The following is a 14,408-nucleotide window of genomic DNA, read 5'->3' on the forward strand; positions in this document are numbered from 1 at the left end:
TGCATTATTGTTTCTCCTCTATGCCCCGCCTTTCTGAAACGTGTCGTTTTTTGCAAAGCTCATCATTCTGAAAAGCGAGGTTTTACACCCCTTACTATACTGTGATGTGTGTCCCGGTCAGAACAAGACGAAAACAATAAAACCCATTACAATCGAGCCATTTGTAGCATCCAGTGGGGACATAATTACGGATTATAATGACCTATACTGTCTTTTTACGCGTTGCGTTGCATCGCTCTGCGTAACATAAAACCATGTCTGCATTTGTGATCGGAGAAATGACAAAAAACAAGCTCTTCTAGTACTTACAGACTGTGAGTCAGAACAGCCGGCATTGAAGTCTTCTCTCCCAGGATCAGGAAACAGTCCTCCATAAAATGTGCTGCACGCTAAATATTTAGGTTGAACTGTTCTGGAACAGTGTTGTAAATACAATTTAAAGGGATACTCCATCGCAAAATGAATTTTTTTTCATTAATCACTTACCCCCATGTCGTTCCAAACCCGTAAAAGCTTTGTTCGTCGCTGACACAGGAGAGTGTACGCCGCCTGTGTACTGCTCAGAATTGCCAAAATGGCGCTACGCTGATTTGGAGGGACACAGAGGAGAGGAATTGTTGAATAAAGTCGTTATTTTTGTTTTCTTCGTGTACAAAAAGTATTCTCGTAGCTTCATAACGTTACGGTTGAATCACTGATGGCAGATGGACTATTCTGACGATGCTTTTCATACTTTCCTGGACCTTTACACTGTTATTTATTTGGCAGTCTATGGGAGAGTCCCAGGCCTCCCGATTTTCATCCAAAATATCTTAAATTGTGTTCCGAAGACAAACGAAGCTTTTACAGGTTTGGAACGACATGGGGGTAAGTGATTAATGACAAAATTGTAATTTTGCGGTGGAGTAACCCTTTAACCACTGAAATGTGGTATTTTCACGTGCTTTCAGATGGAGCAGCATTTACTACACAGAGCCGTAGTTCACAGAGAAGCTACACAAACAGCTGTCATTATCGTGAACGATTTCTTCGATTTCATAATTGCGCAATAAAATCATCTGCAATTTCTTTTGCGTATCTTTTCAGTGAACTACGGCTCTGTGTAGTTAATGCTGCTCCATCTGAAAGCATGTGACTGCTGATTACAGAACCGGCTTTACTAACAAAATGCGCATGACAATTGCATTCGATTAATCGTGCAGCCCTATTACAACATTCTGCAAATAAAATGGTTTTGTTTTATTGATGTTTATACAATTTATACAAGATGATAAAAAAAAATCTAAATCAGTATTGTTAATATTTTAATGATTTTTACACAGAAAAGGACAATGATATTACAGCTGTAATGCCACTTTCACTTTTTCATAGTTTAGTGCTCTATGATGGCCTGTCGAAGGCTCTAAAGGTTTAAGATTTTGCTGATGACTTGTGTTTTAAAGCTTTATGGTCAGTCACACTCTGTGTGCTTGGATGTGGATACGTTAAGCAATAGCCATCAGTATCCATGATGTGGATCTTTAAAATTTGTTTTGAAACCGGATATCCTGTCAGGAACTGAGTTAGCAAGGGTCTGGTCGTGTGTCAGCAAAGTTAGCAGCAACAGGAAATAAATTATATGATAACAAACCTAAATAGTCAAAGACGAATATGGGAAGTTTTATACAGTGGGGCTTTCAAACTTTGGAGTTTATAATTAAAATCATAGTTCACCCAAAAATGAAATTTGTCATCATTTACTCACCCTCATGTCATTCCAAACCTGTATGACTTCCATAGGATGGACAGAAAATACAATAGAAGTCATTTGGTTACTAAATGCTGATAAAGGATAAGGTTTACACAATGAGGTGTTACTCATATTTCATTACTAAAAGATCACCATACTGTACATTGATTATCATAGTAATGTATGAAAGCACTCACAACAAAACGCACTTAAATTAACTCAATATTTTGATTTGAAGTTTATTCATATGAATATTTATTTCATATGAATGCTGTGCTAGTAACGGTTTCTGTATTCACAAAGGAAATTTGCAGAGTATTACAATCATCTCAGTACTGCTGCCTCGTTTGCATTAGTGCATTATTTGCATTCATGCTTTGAAAATAAGACCTGATATTAGTGCGAGTTAACCACCTGGAAGAATTTGAGGAAGAACTGATGACAGAATTTTCATTTTTGTTGACCTATCGAGCATGACTATGTCATCTTTTAACTTTCACTTTGTCAGTTAAAATGTTATTGACCATAGACCAAAGTGAACAAATAAAGTTTTGATTTGGTGTTAACTCTTTTTTGTCCTAATCCATAATTTAATCCATAATACTTTCCTCTGTGCCATTTTAATCTTAACTGCTGTTATTACACGGCTCTGTGGAATACTTGATTCTGATTGGTCAATCGCGCCATCCAGCGGTATGTTATTCCCAGATAACAACTGAATAACACACCGCTCATCCGGGTACTATTAGTTATCTTGACCTGTACTAATATGCTTAAGGAGTCACTCCGCTATTGTTGACTGTCTGGCACCATCTTGTGACTGAAAACACATAACCACCGCGTGTTACAATGGAAGACTTCAGCATTATTTTCAACATATATGGTAAAAACAAATCTTATTAGCCGTGTAATAAGTGGGATAATGTACATCCAGCCGGTTGTTATCTCAGAATAAACGCCTTAAGGCTGATACCTGATACACCCTGTCAGGGTTTATTCTGAGATAACAACTGGCTGAATGTACATTATCCCTTACCTAACCTCCATCTGTGAAAAAAAAATCCTGGATTTGTCCATAAAACCATATTACATAAATCTCTCATTTATTGAACTTTTGTATTTAAAAAAAAAATGAATCTTTTGCACTAAATTGTCTGGGCTGTGATATTATAGCATCAGCACTCTTGCTCATGTCATCCTACTTTGTTTTTGCGTCTATCTCAGGTAGAAAGCTTGCCAAGTTGACAGGGTTTAGTAATAATGCTGAATTGTCCCACGAATCACTCAGAAGGTGGGTTGTAGCTTTCTGTGAGACCAGAGGGCAACAGTGCATCTGTTCATCCGAGACCCTCACAGGGGCCAAGAACTGAAATCAAATCTGAGCTACTTTGTCTTTTTCCCCTTCCTACATGGGCCAAGAACTGAAATCAAATATGAGTTTTTTTGTTTTTTTACGGTTCTTGATTTGTGGATATGTATCTTTTTATTCTGTTTAGTTTTTCCTTTTAATTTGAGGATTTAAGTTTGGATTATGTTTGTTTTTGGTTTTATGCAGTACTTGGTTGTGTGGATTTTCTGTGGATTATTGTGATGTTTTTATCAGCTGTTTGAATGACGCCACCCATTCAATGCAGAGGATCCACTGGTGAGCAAGAGGTGCGATGATAAAATTTATCCAATTTTTTTTTTTTTCCGATGAAGAAACAAACTCATTTACATCTTGGTTGACCTGCAGGTGAGAAAATTTTTATTTTTAGCTAAATTATATCTATAATTGATGTTGCTTATTTGCATAAAGTTATGCACATTGGACAAAAGACAAACTTGCATATCAGCATTAAAAGTGATATTTTAAAAGATGGTTATTGCTTTTTTTTTTTTTTCATGTCTTGTGATGTTTCTTTGTGAAAATTTTTGTGAAATGTCTCCTTTTATTCTAAATGTGATAGAATTGTCAAGTGTCCTTTTTCTTTGGTTTCATCTGATCTTTGAGGCGACAGTGACCCTGCAGAGAAAATCAAGTTGATGTTTACATGATATGTGAGAAATATGCACTCGGGCCAACATGTTAAACTATTGCACTTCCTTTAGAGAATTTAGAAGCCATAATCTTTACAGTTTTACTGTCCAACACATCAAATAAGGCAGTTTTTCCCCCAGATATTCATCAGTCAGCACACTGGATTTTACGCAGCTGCAGTCACTGTCTTTTCATTGTTTAATGATTGCTGTGCAATTACTGATATTTCAGATTGTGTTTATTGAACTAATGTGAATGAGATTTTTTCATGTCTGTTTTTGTGTTTGGGGTTTCACAGGACTGTTGTAAAAATGTAAATAATTTTACTCAATGTTGATTATTCTTTTATGTCAAATATTTTTCAGACAAATTTATAGTTGCTTTTTCAAATGATTTATGTAGAAAGTAATTTTTGGATGCATTTGTATTTATTGGAAAAAATAAAACCAGATTGTTGTTCTTTGTAAGTCACCTTTTCTAAGACCAAAATGATTATTTAATCTGGTATTATTGTGATTATAATAAAATGCACTTCCCCTCTAACACCACTAGAGGGTGACAGAACACAAGCTCTCTATCCAATAAAAAACGAGCTCAGTGGCAGATATCACATTGACGTAAGGTAAGGTTAAAAAAGTAGTTCTCTCGAAAATAAAAATGTTGTCTGAATTCTTTACCCATATTATAGGTGAAACAACATTCTAGGCAGAATTTTAACATTTTTAAAGTAGATGCTGATTTATACTGGTAAGGACAAAAACACCATCCATACAGATCCTGTATTGGATCGAGGATTGAAATTGAACCCTATTATTTTTTTACAGACAAAAGAAAATAAGGTTTGGAATGTGTTGAGATTGAAATATCCATCTGCAGCAATGTATGCTATATTTTTAATTTTCAATTATAAGGAAGGGGCAAGAAAATATTGATCGCATTCATCAATTATTCAAAAGGACATCAGTGAAAACAAACATTTATTGTGGCATTTAAAATAATCAAAGAACTGCTAGACATCCTTACAGTACTTTAACATTAAGCACCATTGAGTTATTCATATACAAACAAAAACCTTTTAAAATGACGGTCAAGTATGTAATTTATAGCACCTGATGTGTTCAAATTGAAAATTATTTTAAGCACCTCATTCTTTGGTAACAATGCAACCAGATGGTTATTTTTATTTTTATTTTCTCAGCACCATTTCTTTACTTGTTAATATTTTTAAAATCTCTACGTTCCTGAGATACGGATTCTGCAGTCCAGACTGAAGTGGTTTTAAGCTAAAAAATAAAAAAAAATAATACACTTTTATTGAAGACTTTTAAGTCACTGGCTGGGGCAGAGATCGGTGCCTTGTGGTTTCAGAACATTTAATCTCGCTCTCCCTCTCTATGTTTCTATCATGTGAGTCTCTCTCAAGTGGATTCTTGCTACTGAAAAAGGAAAGCCACATACATCCTGTTGAACAGCAACAAAAAGCCCCCCTCCCCTCAATAAACAACCACACACACTCAAAGAAGATTTTCTCAGGACCTGACCCATCTAAAACCAACTAATGGCTGATTGTGATTTCCTTTTCTTAAGCCATTTAAAAGTTTGATGTCAACAGGATTTTTTAAGGAAATTAACACTTTGATTCAGCAAAGATGCTTTTAAATGATCAAAAGTGACACTAAAGACATTAGAATGATTTCTGAAGGATCATGTGGCACTGAAGACTGGCATTTTGCATCACGGGAATAAATTACATTTTAAAATTTATAAAAAAAAATTTTTTGTAAAAAAAATATTTCACAATACTGTTTTACTGCACTTTGGATCAAATAAATGCAGCCTTCAACCACATGCTTCAATGTGAACTTGGTTTGTTATGACTCAGTTGCCTGTTAATGTCTGAAGGGAGCAGCAGCAGTCAGTCACGCCATGTAAACATCCTATCACATCTAACATAAACCAGCTACCATTTCCCAGATGCTGCTGATGGATCTTAAGAAGACCCTGCCTGGTTTGAAAAAGCCTACACAGACCTAAATATCTTGGCCACATCACTGGTTTCCGTCTTGTGATCTGAATATATTTTTGTATTCTGTTGTTTCTATTCTGTTGTGGAGTTTTCTTTTGTTTTGCATACAGTTGTTCATAGTTTTTTTGAAAATTACATCACCTCACACAACCCGATCTTATACCACATGAAATAAAATGTCACCAAACTACTGTACACACAGATTTGATGTCAATCACAGAATGGTTACAAACCAACAGAACAGACCTGCAGCTCATTTTTTGGATCCTGATCCATCAGTTAAGAACCACTGGAATTCATTTTGGATGCTGTTAAGGTGCAGTCATATTTACCGCTGCTCTGAGACATTTTGCGACTGGGAGTTTCAGGGCCAAAAATTTCCCCATGCAGGTTTCAGTCAGGTTCAGTCTGAAAGTGACTTCTGTATTAGCTGTGCTTCATAAAAGCTGCGCTGCACATTGACCCAGCTAACAAAAATATGTTTTAAAACGTTTCACCAACATTCCAATTAAGCCATGAAAACATTATTTCTGAAGATTACTAAACATTCAAAAAGGCCAAAGTTGATGGTTTTCCTTGGTTACTCTTATAAAAAGAGTGTGTTTGCTGCGATGACCTATGTCTACTGACTAGCCAATAAAAATTCAACATGAAATGACGTACCGATCAACATGACATGGCGCTAAATCTTAAAACAATGGAGGCAAAAAGAAGGAAAACCGGTATGTGGAAGCCACAGCTGCCAAAGCGGCCTACATCTTGCTCTATTTGTTTACCATGGGCAATGATGATGTTTTATTCTGAATAGGGTGGCTATATGTGCCATTTATATGGGACACATCCTGGCCATGATTTTTCTATTGCCTAAAACATCCAGTTTAACCAATAACATGCAGGTATTGTACATAATAGACCAATAGTGGCGCGTCGTGCGTAAGGTGAACGATCAGAGCGATGTAAATACGCGCACGTGTTCATTCGTTCAGTCGTTCGACTTAAAGCTGTGCACCAATCATTGTATGACACCAAAGTACAGCGAGAGCGATTTGAAAGTAGTTTGTAGTTCTCTGTAACTCTCGTGAAATAATGGCATACAACGATCGATCTGCACAGTGCTAACTGCCAAAACCTGGATATTTTAGGCAATAGAAATCCTGGCAAGGGTGTGTTCTGTAAAAATCTGGATAATTAATGGTATGCAAAGTTCTAACTGCAATAAGATTTATTTTTTTGCATTTAACCCATCCGAAGTGCACACACACAGAGCAGTGAACACACACACACACTGTGAACACACACCCGGAGCAGTGGGCAGCCATTTTATGCTGCGGCGCCCGGGGAGCAGTTGGGGGTTCGATGCCTTGCTCAAGGGCACCTAAGTCGTGGTATTGAAGGTGGAGAGAGAACTGTACATGCACTCCCCCCACCCACAATTCCTGCCGGCCCGAGACTCGAACTCACAACCCTTCGATTGGGAGTCCGACTCTCTAAACCATTAGGCCACGACTCCCCCACAGTGCTAACTGCCAAAACCTGGATATTTTAGGCAATAGAAATCCTGGCAAGGGTGCGTTCTGTAAAAATGGCCTGTATGGAAATTTTGCTAAAGTGAACACAACTTTCCCGGTTCTCTTCAAATAAGACCCCACACTGAAGTAGAAAGATCAGATTTCTCTGCATTAGGAATTTTGTTTGGACTGCAGAAATCGAATATGAAATGTTTGGATGTTTTTCATTCTTGTTAAAGCTTTGGCACATTTTCAAACTTCGTGTCCATAAACATCCCTTTCACTCCTTCCCATCGCCGTTTCTGGTGTCACTCAGTTTCTGGTTTGATGAGGTAACCGTTAAAGGTGATGTAAATGTCCACATCGTCGCTATAGATGGCGTTCTCGCGCTCACGTTTGTAGAGACGCACCCAGACCTCGTCGCCCTCCTGCAGAGGCAGCATGACGCTCTGGCTCTGCATGATGGAGCGGTCGCTGGGCTGAGCGTAGACGATGGCCTTCGCGCTGTTGTTGTGCATGATGTGCAGGTACGTCTCCTTGAGGTTCCACGTGTGGATGTTCACATTGAAGAAGTAGATTCCTGGGGTTTGGCAGCGGTACTTCCCAGCAAACATGTCGAAGTGTTCGGGGGAGTTCACGAAGATGGTGTCGAAGGTCAGGGCCTGGTAGTTTTCAATGCTGTGAAGGGACTTCCGTCGGCCCACTGAGAAAGCAGAATGCTGGGATTTGCAGGCATCACCTGGAGCTCCGGCCTGTCCCTTATCTCCTTTGAGGCCTTCATTCCCCCGTGGTCCCGAGGAACCCTCAATCCCAGGCTTCCCAGGAGTTCCTCTTTCTCCACGGTCACCTTTGTCACCTTAAAAACACAGATAACAAGGTGTGACGAAAAAGCAAAAATATCCGAAAGAGCCTAACGTAAACTGATTATTCAGGTAGATACTGTAACTATTTCTGCAGTGTAACTAACTTTAACCCTGTAAACAGGGCTGGGTAGTAACTGATTACATGTAAGTACTTGTAATTAATTAATTTTTTAAATATTCATAATCAGATTGCAGTTACTTTTTATGGATTACATGTGTACATATCATTTAAGCAATGGCAGTAAATTATTCATAATTCATTGATTCTCCCTAATTCTTCTTTTTACCTATTTTAAAATTTCCTTTCTAAAAATTCTGCTGTGTGTCATACCATTCAGCTTTGACTCTATTCACAAAGAGAGACAGAAAGAGAGAAATATTTCAAGGAAGATATTTTCATTGTTTAAAGGTAAGTTTAAAAAAAGTTTAAAAGTAGTCAGAATACATTACCTAAAATGAGTGACCTAGATTATGTTACTAATTACAGTTTTCATCATGTAATCTGTAATCAGTAATGGACTACTATTTGTAAGTTATCTACCCAGCTCAACCTATCTCTGTTGTTTGATTCAACAAAAAGTAGTTGGTAACTATTTATTGTGTTCCCAGTCTTATTATAATCTTCATGTACCTTCAGCTTGAACTAATCAAGGTAAAACTGCTTTTGAATATGCTGCACCATCAGACTGGAACTCTCTTCAAATGAAACTGCGGCTAAATCAGTTGGTGTCTTTTAGTAATTTTAAAACATTGTGCGTGCAGTGGAAAATGAATTAATGATTTGCAAATGCTTCTAGTGCTGTATTTTATTGATATCTTACTGTTGTGACGTATTGTTGTTTGTCATATGTGTATTTATATAACTGGGCCGCCTATCTTGGCCAGGACACTCCTGTAAAAGAGATTTTTAATCTTAGTGAGGTTCTCTCCTGGTTAAATAAAGGCAAAATAAAAGAAAAAAATAAAGCCTACTGTATCATATTTGATACACAAATTATCAACATGATCAATGTAAGATTAATAAAATGACAGATTGACTTTATTTATTTTTTTATTTTTTGCAATATTTCAAGATGAACACTTTTTGGACTAAATCAACATAGGTTTACTTGACTATCCATACATAATATTTTAGAAAAAAAAATCATGTTAAAATGTGATTATTGGACATGATACCTCAGGCTTTTGATGAACATCATCTCTCAGTCATTGTTGAATAGCATTGCATTATATGTTCTGTCCCTACAATAAAAACTGCAGAGCTCTGCTCATAACACTAAGCATTTAAATATCATCTTAATAAAACATATTAATGGGAAAAATAGTGTTTGTAGTAGTTTGTAGTAGTAGCCTGCTATACTGTTATAGCAGTTCTAGCATCAAGTATTCTTTGATTTATATAAAAGCTACCAGAAATGCATCTTACTTTATGGCCATAAAAATATCAGATACTGCACCAAACTAGATATTTTTGCTTAGTTTTGGCCTCTGAATAAAATTATATTATGAGCTCCATATTAAAAGTATTGTAAATGCACAGCACAAATTCTGGCAAACTAAAATAAGTCCAAAAAACCTCAAATCACAGCTTCTAAAATGACAAAAGACATTCTCAGACACTTATCTTAGATTTAAGTTTTTCTTTGTTCTTTGTCAACATACAATTAAGCTCAGAATTTCCACAGACCACATTTGCTGCAGTCTTCATTCCTATATATGCATAAAACAACTCTCATGAGGTTCCCGCCACATCAGCACCTTTCCTGCCAGGTTTGTCACTTCCTGTCCACCAAGTATAGACCTCCAGTGGAGCAGATATTTCTGAGCCAAGAGAGGTTAACTGAGGCTCACAGAGGGGAAGAAAGCAGCTGAAAACACATATTCACATTATTCACCCCAGTGAACGCCTTATTTACCAGCTGAATTACATTTATGCTTAGTTTGCAGTTCAGAACCAATATCCCACAGCACTTGTGCCAGAGAAGCAATAGATTGGGAAACAGGGAAAACTAAAATCCAAAATTTGCTTACAATGAGATGTTCAATACTTGCTAAAGTTTGTACTAATGTTATTTGACTCTGAAACATCATGTACAGCACCTGTGCATGCTTTAAGTGGTTTAAAGGAATAGTTCAACCAAACATGAAAATATGCTGAAAATGTACTTCTTCAGAACAGATTTGGAGAAATGTAGCATTACATCACTTGCACACCAGTGGATCCTCTGCAGTGAATGGGTGCCATCAGAATGAGAGTCCGAACAGCTGATAAAAACATTACAGTAATCCACAAGCCTTAACACCTTGTGAAGTCAAAAACTGCATGTTTTATTTACTTTATTTTACTGTGTTTTACTGGAAAACAGGGCTTGATCTGTGCATATTTCCCTCCTGATTCAGACCAAACAACTTTTTCACTGGAGAAAGCAGGATTTCGAATGTCTTGATGAGTTTGTTTCTCACAAACATAGCTTTTCAGTTTATAAGACATTAATAGATGGTGTGGATTACTTGTGGATTATTGTGATGTTTTTATCAGCTGTTTGGACTCTCATTCTGACGGCACCCATTCACTGCAGGGGATCCACCGGTGAGCAAGTGATGTGATGCTAAATTTATCCAAATCTGTTCCGATGAAAAAAAAAATGATTAAAAATACAAATCTCATCTACTTCTTGGATGGCCTGTGTTTCAGTACGTTTTCATCAATTTTTCATTTTTGGTTAGGCCAAAAATGGCTGATTTTGCGATAACCAGTGTTAGGGTTTCCCCCAAAAGAATGGGGATAGCTTTATGAGCCACACAACTTGTTTTTGTCATGTAAGCTGAAGCACTTTTTCGGGTACCTTTGAGAATGGTCATGTTGATGTATGTGCGGACCTCAGGCATTACAGGCATGCTTTCTCTGAGCGTCGCAGCGTCATCTAGTGGTGGGAGGTGGTCACAGCATTGACGGCAGGCCGGTTGAGGTATCGAGACTACCAGATGTAGAAACAGACAGCCAAGCAGGAGGAGGGACCCAAACATTGTGCGATCTGAGATAAAAGAGTAAACATGCACTCATAAGAGTAATAGCTTTCATTTCATGAGTATTCCAGCCGCTCCCTATAATAACTTTCCACACACTGTTATTGTTTCACTAATGTGAAATCATAGTGGGATCATTAAGGCAGACTGGATTAGTGTGATCCTGAAAAACAGAAAGAGAAGGGATTCTGGATAATGTTAAGAGTGGAATGCAGCCTGACAAATGTAGGCCCCTTCAGGACACAGATGAATGTTTCTCTTGGTCTGAGTCCAACCTGCACACGACTACAGCTAAACTAACAGTTTTCAGCTGATCTGCTCTCCACTCGACTGAATCTAGCTCATATCTTCCAGATTTCATCTGAGAACTCTAATGAGACTTTAAAACACTTCCAAATTCATATGTGCTGAGGTATAATCTTAATGATGTTATAATACTTTCTCAAGTTGCAGCTAAATGTACAGATACTATTAGTATTCATAGTTTGAGTCCCGCAAAAAGTGTAAACAATGAGGCTGTGTTGCATTTCCATGGATCAGATTAGATGGAGACCACTGGGCAGCTATTTAAATTAATTTTTTCCATGCTGTTTTATGATTATGGTATAATCTATTTCAGACCAACTGTTCCAAAGCAGCAGATAAAAGAAGAAAACCTAGCTGGTTGCTTTTGCATGTGGTCAAACCTCTCTTCTTATCTAAGTGAGCAATTCTTGTCCAAAAAAGGACTGCTTGTGGGTGGAATACTTTTATTTAACCAGCAAATATTGAAACCAGCATCATAACGCAAAATGGAAAATGAAATGTTTTCATTCATACTGTAGAAATACTTTTTTAAATCATCTTTTTTTAAAAATCTTTCACAGTGTATGTTTGAAACAGAAGCTCAAATCCATTTTAAGTGCTTTTGGTCATGTTCACCTAGCCATAAAGACAAATACAAACTGAGAAACAGAAGCACATGGTGAGTTCCAGAGTTTCCGAGTGAAGAGACCAATAAGCTTTGTTTTCACTTGGAAATCAGCAGGACAACATGTTGTACAAACTCACACGTTTCTCTGTGCTGAGCTTTAGTTTAAGCTAGAGGATTTTCATGATCCGCAGCTACTGTAGGATCTGTATTACATCAGACTAACAGGCTGCTGGGTCTGACATGTTGAGACCCAGAAGAAAAGTCCAGCTTTTGAGACACTATAGCGTAAAAAGTCATTTCTAAGGGGGTTAGTCATAAAACTCACAAAAGTCATAAAACTTTCAATACTGGCAATTTCCATTGCAAAAGTGCAAGTGATAGACATATATAGACATGTTTCGAATGTACCAAAGCTAAAGATGAGATAAAGCATGATTCAAAGTCATACTACTGCTACTACTACTACTAATAATAATCAGATTTTGACAAATTAATAAACCAAAAATGGCCAAAAAATTACATTCAATTCCAAGAGGTTTCAACAGATGATCTACAACAACCAATTACTGATTGATTGATTGGTTAATTAATTAATTAGTTGGTAAAAAATTAATGCATATGAAATTATGAAAAATATGATTTTAAAATTTGGCTAAATCTTTTACTGTCAATTCAATACAAATGTATCAAGCAAAATTAAAAAGTCATGTACAATGACCATTTTAGTACAGTGTGTAACAGTCATTTCTGTCTCTACCAAGGGGCTTGAAAATGTCTGAAGACCACTGTTCTAACTTTTAATTTTCAGTGCAACATTTAAAATCACCTGTTGATTTAATATTGCCTGCTGCAAGGAAATTGAATCCTTGCTAAAAGATGCTAGAACACAACATCCACATGAAGTCTGTCTTCCTATATTACTGTATTGTAAAACTGTACAAGATGCTGTGTATGTGTGTGGCATACATCAGCCGTGCAGAGCAAGAATGCTTTGCACATGCTTTCCGTTTCGGCAGCTGTCCATCTGCTAACAAGATGTTAACTAGCTTGCAAAAAAAAAAAAAAAACTTTGAGCACTGTAACTTACAGATCATCTTGAGGTTGCACATTTTGGTTACAAAAGTGCCATTTTACAAAACTCATTTTACTTTATAATATTCCTAAATAAACTATGAAACACAATATATCTGATCTTTCAGATGTGATTGTAAGTGCATGTGTGTGTGTGTGTGTGTGTGTAAGGAAAACTTACAGTACTTGTTGCGTTTGCAGCTGCAGTTGGGTCAGTGAGCTGAGAAGAGAAATAGAGAAAAGAGAAAAGGAAAAATCCATGGTCAGTTTATTTCCCCCTCCCTCTTTCTCTCTCGCTCCCTTTCTTGATTTCTCATTCACCCGCAATGTCTTTCTCCCATCCCTTTCCTGAACATACACACAATCAGCCTGCCAGCTGAGACAGACTTTCCTATTTATTTTACTAGTTTAGAAGAATGTCAAAGAAGAGAAACGTTTGTGTGTCCAAACAAGCTGTGTGTCAGAACTTTATGTCTGTTCTTTCGAAAGTTTACATTCTTTACAAGAATACATATGCTATAATATATTCTATACTTAAATTATATTTATGCATTTTCATATAAAATAATTGTAATTACTATAGATTACCCCATACACTAAAAGAAACATTTAGTATTTTCAAAAAAAAAAAAAAAAAGGGGGTGGGCGGTTGGATTTACTTCTACTTGGTAAAATGAAGTTTTCCAAGGTAAGCTAAGATTGCAAGGCAATCACAGGTAATTCAAACAATAACACAATATGTGGTTGGAGTAGTTTAAGAGTAAACATTAACAACAGAGCTCACAAATGATGGCCGATACTGTGTGTTAGTCTTTATGTTTCAGCACATATGGATCATTAAAAAAATCGAATGTAATAAAAGGACTTTTGAGGTTCTGTAAATAGTAAATGTAATACACACCCTTCTTCGAATTCACACACTCATCTGTTTTGCATTAGTATGTCTGGGTCACTGGTGGAATTCCTGTTACTTATGCAATAGTAATCATCTCATTCTCTCCACATGGAAAGAAAATTAAAGTCTGTCATTGACCTTAAAGGTGCAGTGTGTAAATTTTAGCGGTGAGGTTGCGAATTGCAACCAAAGGCTCAGTCCCCCGCTCACCCCTCCCTTTAGGGAAGCTATGGTGGCTGACACAGAGAAAAGATCAGAGAGCAATGAGGTTTCTTTACAAAGGTAAATTAAGGAATTATATTTACTTAATTATTCAATAAATGGATGTTATTGCGAATATTAATGTTCTTGTTCAT

General features: G+C 36.8%; 1 protein-coding gene across 1 annotated transcript; it reads right to left on the reverse strand.

Moving 5' to 3' along the window:
• Positions 1-7,375: 7,375 nt before the first annotated feature.
• On the reverse strand, positions 7,376-13,492 carry LOC109073845 (complement C1q tumor necrosis factor-related protein 6-like). The gene is made up of 3 exons (XM_019089917.2): positions 13,339-13,492; positions 10,993-11,181; positions 7,376-8,139 (listed from the first exon to the last, which is right to left on the reverse strand). The coding sequence occupies exons 2-3, from the start codon at positions 11,171-11,173 to the stop codon at positions 7,592-7,594; spliced, it is 729 nt and encodes a 242-aa protein (XP_018945462.1). The 5' UTR covers positions 11,174-11,181; positions 13,339-13,492; the 3' UTR covers positions 7,376-7,591.
• Between the last annotated feature and the right edge of the window lie 916 nt (positions 13,493-14,408).

This window comes from Cyprinus carpio, chromosome B3 (genome assembly GCF_018340385.1).
Source record: "Cyprinus carpio isolate SPL01 chromosome B3, ASM1834038v1, whole genome shotgun sequence".
In the NCBI taxonomy this organism is placed as follows: domain Eukaryota; kingdom Metazoa; phylum Chordata; class Actinopteri; order Cypriniformes; family Cyprinidae; genus Cyprinus; species Cyprinus carpio.

Bases quoted from the DNA above. Each gene is read 5' to 3' on its own strand.
- LOC109073845 (XM_019089917.2), bottom strand. From the start codon at position 11,173: ATGTTTGGGTCCCTCCTCCTGCTTGGCTGTCTGTTTCTACATCTGGTA. The intron at 8,140-10,992 runs GTACCCGAAAAA...TGTGTTTTTAAG, and splicing joins CAACATGACCATTCTCAAAG to GTGACAAAGGTGACCGTGGA.